Source organism: Aedes albopictus, chromosome 2 (assembly GCF_035046485.1).
Source record: "Aedes albopictus strain Foshan chromosome 2, AalbF5, whole genome shotgun sequence".
NCBI lineage: Eukaryota > Metazoa > Arthropoda > Insecta > Diptera > Culicidae > Aedes > Aedes albopictus.
Window position 1 is genome coordinate 488,070,737 of NC_085137.1, and position 9,634 is coordinate 488,080,370.

At 46.5% G+C, this 9,634-nt stretch overlaps 1 protein-coding gene across 1 annotated transcript in view; it reads left to right on the plus strand.

Annotated features, from left to right (window-relative positions):
* Nucleotides 1-6,732, plus strand: part of LOC109623129 (fringe glycosyltransferase) — a 193,130-nt gene extending 186,398 nt beyond the window's left edge. Inside the window, exon 5 of the mRNA XM_062854192.1 lies at nt 6,614-6,732. Within this exon, the coding sequence (XP_062710176.1) occupies nt 6,614-6,641 (28 nt within the window). The 3' untranslated portion in view covers nt 6,642-6,732. The remainder of the gene's footprint in view (nt 1-6,613) is intronic.
* The last annotated feature ends 2,902 nt before the right edge of the window (nt 6,733-9,634 follow it).

Consider the following 9,634-nt stretch of genomic DNA (forward strand, 5'->3'; position numbering starts at 1 on the left):
AACTATGAGATGGCCTTCATTGATTGGGACGAACCTCTTCTTGCCGCCTTGATCAGAGACCTCAAACTCCCCAAAACTATATGCAAATCGATTTGCGGTGAATTCAGTAGCAACCGAGTTTTGTACTTTCTTCACAACATCACGGATCCGTCCAAGGTGACTTAGTCTACTCCCATTGCCACCCTCTCATAACTTCCTCTTCTCCTTCCAGAACTACACAGCTTGTATCAAACCTCACGTACTCCCGATCATATTCTATCGCAACACTTCAGACACTCCGCAAGCCATTCGATCCTCGTCAACTTTGCTCCGAAAGCTGAGGATCGGCAAAGCGTTCCACGTAGTCTACACTCCGATCACCCCGAACCTCACGCTCATCCCGTACGGCTTCCTTCAGTTTGACGAACCCCAATCCATCGCCAGCCTTGTCAGTCCTAGCCCCAACACCAACCTACACGGCCACGTCTACACCGTCCACTACACAAAGCTGTACCCCTTCACCTACCATGTATACTCCAGCAAAGGCCACAAAGTTTGTGGCCTCGATCAGGAACTGATCGATACCGTTGCAACCTTCCAGAACGCCACCATCAGCTATGTGGCCGACCCCAGATCGTCCCATCCGTGCCCGTCCATTCAGCCGACGGCGGACCTCAACATACGGCGATCGGGTTGCCCCGTGGTTTCCGTTGATCGACTCTACCTCCCGGATTGGGACGGCGTCTGCGTAATGGTTCCCAAGCGGCACGAACGACCCGTCATGCTCCAGTTCACCAAACCATTTCTGCTCGAAGTTTGGATCTTCGTTCTTCTATACCTGGTCGTGCGGTTCTTCCTCCGTTTCGATCGTTGGCCCTTGCTACTGCTGGCCGTAGTTATGATCGACTTCATGCTCACCGCAAGCTACGAGGTCAAGGTGATCGAGTACATGGCCACGCTACGGTACGCTCCCAATCCACGGACCATGACCGATCTGATCAACCGCGGTGAGCTGTTCGTCGTAGGACCCATGGAAGTGAACTTCCTGCGGACCTACGGCTCCGCGATCCGGATAAAAGTGGTGGACATCTCGAAGGAAACCTACCTGGGTAAGGCCGCCTTGCTGTACTTCTGCATGACGGCCGAATCCTTGATGAATACGCCTATGAACTACAACCCGCGAACGAACGATCGCATCATGATCATGTTGCCGCAGCGTCTGTCGCCGTATCCGTCGAGTTTCGGATTTACCTTGGGTCATCCGTTGCGCGAGAGGTTCGAGCGAGTGCTCGGGTGGGTTTTTGAGACGGGGATCTGGCGGAAGATCTACGACAAGTACGCCGACCAGGAACAGCAGTTTCAACCGTTGATGGCGCCGAACGAGTACTTGATCGAGTTTGGGGATTTTGTACCGCTATGGATGGTCTGTGGACTCGGATGGACGCTGGCCTTGGGGGCGTTCGTTGCCGAAATGGGTTGGGAGAAGTATAAAGTCTCGACAAAGAAGGGTTGGTGATTCTGCAGACGAATCTTGTATTCTGAAGTAAGAGGTGGAAGGGTTTCAAGGAATCACTTCCAGATTGATTTGTAAAACCACGTCAACACTGGGTTTGTGAGTGACTACCTGACTTTATTGAACACTGTGCATAGAATTGATCGTTTTAATGAACCAATCGCAATAAATAAAGACTTAGAGTTGTTCATCACCACAGAATGTAAAAGTTTTCATTTATACCTTCTTTTGCATTAGGGTCACTTTGACCCTAACCGTACTTTACGCCAGTGAGCTGTTCGCAACGTGAAGGAAAAGTTGTCCTTAGTAAGCACTTCACAATCTGTAACTGATTACCTACAGACTTGACATGTATCGAAAGACATATTCTCTATCTGGAACAGCTTTGTATTGAATAAATGTAGGAAATTCTCGAATGTTTCGAAGACCTTCCTCGTAATTGATGCTATATTCTGTTCAATGACGCAAATAACGCTAATGGTGGAAAGTTCCATTTTGAAGGTCTAATTAGTACTCAATCTAAACTTTTAGGGTATAAAAGGCTACCGCTCACTACCTTCTAAGGCTGTTTGTAGAATCAATCGTTGTACATTGATCAACAAAATGAGATTCATTATAATGTTTCTAGTATGCATTGAAGTAGCAGAATTGATCAGCTTGGAACGATTCAGTGATGAAATTTCCAAGAGCGCATTGATCAACAACTACGACGTAGTCTTTGTTGACCTTAACGAGCCCATTCTAAGCCTTTTGAGCGCACAGCTAAAGCTACCCAAAATCATTTATAGATCATCATGCTCCGCTTTCAAAAGGAATCACGTTCTGTACTTTTCGGAGAATATTACGGATCCGTTGAAGGTAAGCCACCAAGATTGTTCTTGCAGACTTCGTAAGTAACGTTAATGCTATTTCCAGAACTTCACAGCTTGTGCTAAATCCCATGTTCTTCCGATACTGATGTACCGGAACTTCTCAGATTCAACGAAAGCCATTCAAACTTCAACCCTTTTGCTACGACGCCTAAAAATTGCCAGAGCAATCCACGCAGTCTACGATCCGCTCCACATGAATCTCACGCTGTTTCCATACAGCTACCTACCCTTCGATGAACCCCAGTCCATCGAAAACCTCGTCAACCCAAATCCACCCATCAATATCGACGGATATGTCTACACAGTCCACTACACAAAGCTATTCCCTTTCACCTATCACTGGACGTCCAAAGATCATTCCGAAAAACTCGCAGGCCTAGATACCCAGCTGATCGAGTCGATCGCAGCTCACCAAAACGCCACCGTACGCTACGTGTTCGATCCCAAATCCGGCACTCGATGCCCCGCCTTAGACATTTCGGTAGACTTCAACATCCGACGACTGGCTTGCCCGATGATCTCCGCAGATCGCCTGTACCTTCCGCAGTGGGACGCCGTCTGCGTGGTGGTCCCCAAACGGCACGAACGCCTGATTATGATCCAGTTTGCGAAACCTTTCCAACTGGAGGTGTGGATCTTCGTTCTCATCTTCCTGATCGCGCGATTCTGGTTCCGATTCGATCGGTGGCACTTGCTTCTGCTGGCTGTAGTCTTGATCGAATTCCTGCTCACCGCCAGCTACGAAGTCAAGGTAATCCAATACATGACCACGTTGCGGTACGCTCCCAACCCTCGGACCATGGCTGACCTGATCAATCGCGGTGAACGGTTTGTAGTGGGAGCCCCAGAAGTCGAAGTCTTGGTGCCCTACGGATCCGCGATCAACATGCATATAGTGACCGCTTCCAAAGAATCCTACATCGGAAAGATGGCAATGCTGTACTACTGCGGATCCGCCGAAGCATTCTTCAACTCCTACATCAACTACAACCCAGTGACAAACGATCGCTTGGCGATCTTGCTGCCGGAACGTATTTCACCGTACGCCACGAGCTTCGGCTTTGCGAGGAGTCACCCGCTACGGGAGAGGTTCGAGCGCATGCTGAGTTGGATATTCGAGACTGGTATCTGGCGCAAGATCTACGATCAGTACGCCATGGGAGAGCAACAGTTCCAACCATTGGTGACTCCAGGCGAGTACTTGATCGAGTTTGGTGACTTTAAACCGCTGTGGATGGTTGGGGCTGTTGGGTGGATGTTGTCTTTTGTGGTATTCTTGGCTGAAATGATGTGGGCGCAGGTTCAGAAATGTAAAAGTTCGAAGGTGAAGATTCTTCTGGATCAACCTTAACGTAGGACGTCTTAAGGATGCGTAGAATCATAGGATATTCACATCTGCTTGTTGTACTGTTGTTAGCTTCTCAATAAATTTGCCGTGTAATTTGCTAACGCCAGATCTTCGCAGCTGATCGCGGCATCGCCACCTGGACCATTCCCATGGCCAAAAACCCCGACCACTATCAATAGGTTCCCCATCACAAAGGAATCATTAACCCTCTGGTCCGGTCGAGGTGGTCCACCGCAATCCCAATGAATAGCTATTAGACAAAATGTGTTGCCACCCCGCGTTCCCATTGCGCTGTGGCCCCAAGCCTCGGACCTCGGCAGAGCTTGACAGTAATAGACCCATTCCGCATCGCAATCATTAATTATCGCCCCTTCGGCCACTCTGGTTCCGCCCGCGTACCAGACGTGTGATGTGTGGTGTCTGTTTTGAGAAAACGATTAGCCACCAAATATACTGGCTATTGAAAGTTTTAATGTTTTTGAATCGATGATGTTCGACAGCATGGGCCGCGAACGAGATTTGGACGATGACCGACCGTTCGTTGTTTGGCAGGCCGCTGGTTGAAGATTAATGATCTTTCTCTAGGCGTGCATATGGTGATCGTGGAAAAGTTTCGCTCTTGGGAGAAAGTCCCAGAATCGGATGCAAACGATCGCAACTTTTGTTAAACGAACAGAATAGTGATTAGCGTCATCAATGTGGAGGTCTGCTAAATGGACTGAGGTCTTTCAAAGAAATCAAAGTTCCTTATGTGAATACACCATGCCCGTCGTTTGTATGCTCGCTTAAAACCCAACAAAATATTTCGAGAAGCATTTTGAATCAGTTGTAGAGGTTTCTGGTAAGTAAAAACCATTGAGATATTGAAGGTCCCACCACCTCGATCTTTCACTAAACGATCGTTTAAGTCTCAGGACATCATATTTCTACACTAAAAATGATTCCTACGCAAATGGAAAAGTGAGAACGTGGATTTATCAGAAGATTAGGAACAATAAAATTGTGCAAACTCTTTGAGATATTGAAGGACTCCTAGAATATCGATCTTGTAGATCTGCTGGTTCATTGTCTCCAATCCAACATTCGAATGCGTCATCAACCCCAGTCAACCATCCAGCTCCAGAATTCGAAAGTCATCCATCAAGCAACCTCATCCAACCTGTCGGTAGATCACGCGTTCAAACGTTTAAGAACCCAATGATACCCCCTAAACGACTTCGATTTGCTGCTCTATTTGTAGAAGCTTTTAGCGCTCCCTCTAATTGTGGGTAATTAAATCCAAAGAGCGCAGGTACACAAACACACACAGTGTCGATACGCGCGCAAGTCATTGTTTGTGGGTCCCCCTCTGCCAACAGCAACAACAACGAGCCGACTCCTAAACGATGATGATGATGATGGGCCTGCCTGGTGGATGAACCTTCGACCTGATAAAGGCCCATTCTGCCTCTTCCATCCTATCCGCTGTGGACGATAAAAACCTAAAAACAAATATCTTCGCGAGCATTCTGGCATCGGCTCACATCCGAGGTGCGAGTTGTGAAGGTACCTGTTCCCCACCGGAGTTCTGTAATCCCGCATACACGAACGGACAGGAACAATAAACCAGAGCAAACCAATGCAAAAGCATCAATTTCCAGCGAGCGCAATTATTCAACATTAGTAGCGTTTCCCCTCGCGGTTTGATGGTTCGCTGTGGTCTTGTCTTGGATGAAAATGTAGACGTTGTGCCTATATAGCTCTGACTCTGCGAGTACGCTAGGATTGAGACGGCCACATTAGACCATGAGTGTTCAAAAAACGTCGTTCAATCTGTCATTGGAAGCCTGATTCGTATTAAGCCCTATACAACGGGACTATGATGACATTGCTGGACTGATCGTTTGATTGTATTGCTCTGTGTTGCAGATGATGATGAACCTGAACCTGTTTTGCAGCCTAATCGGATATTTCTATTAGAATGTTTCAATTAAACTTTGAAGTTACTCTAAGCTGTTATGAAATGTTCAATGATTGATAGAAATAACCAACTTACGTCTCACCAAATTGTTGATTGTGGGAGTCTCAATTTTAAAGCATAGAACGGTGAGATGGACAAATTGTTTTAGAGTTTCTATCAGTGCTGCTTAGTGTTATGATTCACAAAACAAAGGATATTAAAATTATACCGAAAATTTATTATAATAATCGGTCAAGTGTCTCATTTTTGGATTTTTTTTCTTGCGGGTGTCCCACTTTATTGGTTTAGTTCACCCGAAGCCTTTGAGGGTCATTTTATGTAACCTAGAATTAATTTTCGGAATATTTTGTTCTACTTTCAATTAAATTTACCTCCTGAATCGATGTCCTATGATTCAAATCTCCTCATTGGGTGTCCCACATGCACTTATTGAGTGTCCCAGTGTCTCGAAATTTAGAGTGATTCGCAATGTAGGAGCGAGAGATTGCGTGAATCTCACTGTCAAACTTTCAGAACCTGGAATGCTCATAGATGGTCCTTCGTCAATAATTTCACATCGAGAGTCCCAAAGCCAAGGGCTGAAAGTCTCTTTAATAAAGACAAATCAATCAATCAATCGAGAGTCCCACGTAGTACTAGCAGTCGTTAGTACATGTCCCATGTTGTTTCAATCTGATTATCTCAAAATCAATTTACTATTTTTTTACTTCTGGTTTTATAATTTCTGCTTCGGAATGTGTAATTTCACGTAAATTCCACTGTGTGCCCTTAACGGATGTCTCATACGGTTTACGGGTGTCTCACTCCCAGTAATTACAGAATTACGCTGGAAAACAGGCTTTGGGTAAACAAATTAATCATTTCTTTGAGCTACTTCTTAAAATTATTCTAAAATGTTTTGAAATTATTTCTAAATCTATCTATTTTCTTCTTCATTACAGGTATGTAACGCAACATGAAATTGACTGACTGTCCTATATTTGTAAGTTTAATATTTAGAAGGAATGAAATATTACAAATGAGATTGAAATTTGCGAAGCTTTTCTCGCGGAAGCTTACCGCGAGCTTCTGGGAAGCCTTCCGCAAGCTTTTGGGAAGCTATCCGCATGCTCCTGGGAAGCTCTCCGCTAGCTTCTGAGAAGATTTCCGCAAGCTTCTGAGAAGATCTCCGCAAGCTTCTGAGTAGCTTTCTGCAAGTATTTTCGAAGCTTTCCGAAAACTTCCAGAAAGCTTTTCGCATTCTCCTGGGAAGGTTTTTGCAATCTACTTGAAAGTTTTTTCCAAACATCTTGGAAGCTGTTCGCAAGCTTCTGGAAAGCTTTTCCCAAGCTTTTGGAAAGCTTTCTGTTAGCCTCTGTGAAGCTTTCCGCAAGTTTCTGAAAAGTTATCTGTAAGCTTCTGGGAAGCTGTTAAAAAGCTTCTGGGAACATCGAGAAATATTTCTACTCAGTGGCTGAGTTGGTCCTACTCAGAAATCGAAGAATCCTTTGTTTTCTTACTCAGCTTCAGTTAAAAGTGGGACAACCCATTGCCAATGAGTTCCCCTTTTAGAGTAAGAAAACAAAGATTTTTTTAATTTCGGAGTAGGGTCAACTCAGCCAATGAGTAGAAATATTTCTCGGTGAAGATTTCCCCAAGCTACTAGTTGCCTTTCTACAAGCTTCTGGACAGCTTTCCCCAAGCTTCTGAAAGGCTATGAGCTTCTGGGAAGCTTCCCGCAAGCTTCTGGGAAGCTTCCCGCAAGCTTCTGGGAAGCTTTCCGCAAGCTTCTGGGAAGCTTTCCGCAAGCTTCTGGGAAGCTTTCCGCAAGCTTCTGGGAAGCTTTCCGCAAGCTTCTGGGAAGCTTTCCGCAAGCTTCTGGGAAGCTTTCCGCAAGCTTCTGGGAAGCTTTCCGCAAGCTTCTGGAAAGCTTTCCGCAAGCTTCTGGGAAGCTTTCCGCAAGCTTCTGGGAAGCTTTCCGCAAGCTTCTGGGAAGCTTTCCGCAAGCTTCTGGGAAGCTTTCCGCAAGCTTCTGGGAAGCTTTCCGCAAGCTTCTGGGAAGCTTTCCGCAAGCTTCTGGGAAGCTTTCCGCAAGCTTCTGGGAAGCTTTCCGCAAGCTTCTGGGAAGCTTTCCGCAAGCTTCTGGGAAGCTTTCCGCAAGCTTCTGGGAAGCTTTCCGCAAGCTTCTGGGAAGCTTTCCGCAAGCTTCTGGGAAGCTTTCCGCAAGCTTCTGGGAAGCTTTCCGCAAGCTTCTGGGAAGCTTTCCGCAAGCTTCTGGGAAGCTTTCCGCAAGCTTCTGGGAAGCTTTCCGCAAGCTTCTGGGAAGCTTTCCGCAAGCTTCTGGGAAGCTTTCCGCAAGCTTCTGGGAAGCTTTCCGCAAGCTTCTGGGAAGCTTTCCGCAAGCTTCTGGGAAGCTTTCCGCAAGCTTCTGGGAAGCTTTCCGCAAGCTTCTGGGAAGCTTTCCGCAAGCTTCTGGGAAGCTTTCCGCAAGCTTCTGGGAAGCTTTCCGCAAGCTTCTGGGAAGCTTTCCGTAAGCTTCTGAAGCTTTCCGCAAGCTTTTGGGAAGCTTTCCGCAAGCTTTTGGGAAGCTTTCCGCAAGCTTCTGGGAAGCTTTCCGCAAGCTTCTGGGAAGCTTTCCGCAAGCTTCTGGAAAGCTTTCCGCAAGCCTCTGGGAAGCTTTCCGCAAGCTTCTGAGAAGCTTTCCGCAAGCTTCTGGGAAGCTTTCCGCAAGCTTCTGGGAAGCTTTTCGCAAGCTTCTGGGAAACTTTTCGCAAGCTTCTGAGAAGCTTTGCGCAAGTTTCTTGGAAGCTTTCCGCAAGCTTCTGGGAAGCTTTTCGCAAGTTTCTGGGAAACTTTGCGCAAGTTTCTTGGAAGCTTTCCGCAAGCTTCTAGGAATCCCTTCCCAAGCTTCTGGGAAGCTTTTCGCAAGCTTCTGGGAAGATTTCCGCCAGCTTCTAAGGAGCTTTTCGAAGATTCTGAGAAGCTTTTCGCAAGCTTTTGGAAAATTTTCTGCATGCTCCTGGGAAGCTTTCCACAACTTCTGGGAAGCTTACACATGCTTCTGGAAAGCTTTTCACAAGCTTCTGGGAGGCTTTTTTAACATTCTGGAAAGATTTCTACTACCGTTTAGGAAGCTTTCTACAACCTTCTGGGAAGCTTTCTGCAAGCTTCTAAGAAGCTTTCGACAAGATTCTACGAAGCTTTTCACAAAATTCTGGGAAGCTTTGTACAGACCTCTGGACAGCTTTCTACAAGCTTCTAGGAAATTTCACCAAATGTTCTGGGAAGCTTTCTGAAAGCTTCTGGGATGTTCTATTCTAGCTTCTGGGATGCTTTCTGGAAACTGTTAAGCTTCTGAGGCGCTATCTAGTAGCTTCTTACGAGCTTCTGGAATCATTATGTAAGTTTCAGAGATGCTTTCTAATTGCTTCTGGGATGCTTTTACCATGCTTCTGGCAAGCTTTCTACAATATTCTGAGAAGCAATCCAAAAGTTTTGGAAACATTTCTCCCAGCTTCTGGCAAACTTTTTCATTCATTTAAATCATTTATCGGTCGTGAACCCCTAAGCTCACGCGTCACCCAAATCACAAACAAACAGCTCCGAGTGGCAAAACAAATTTGTCTCTGGCGGCAGCGATTTGCGATTGAATTCCTTTGGCTACACCCAAAGGCTTGTATTAATCCGTCAACTGTCAACCTGTCCATCTGATTGCTCGTCATATCTGCGATATGCTCGGGCTTCCAAATCTCCCGTTCGGAGGTCCGAGGGGCCATGTGGGGGCCGAAGGGGTGTTCGAAAAAACTCGCGTCTTGACCAAATCCTGTCCAGCCCAGAGTAGGAAGATGGTGGTGATCCACATTAAAATACCAACGCAACGCGCGCGCAGCGGAGCATTTGTGGATTTCGGTCGTGGGTCCCACATATGCTAATGACCTCTGACAGTTTCACGGGCCCCTTCGCGGGCGCGCGCGCCCGCTCTC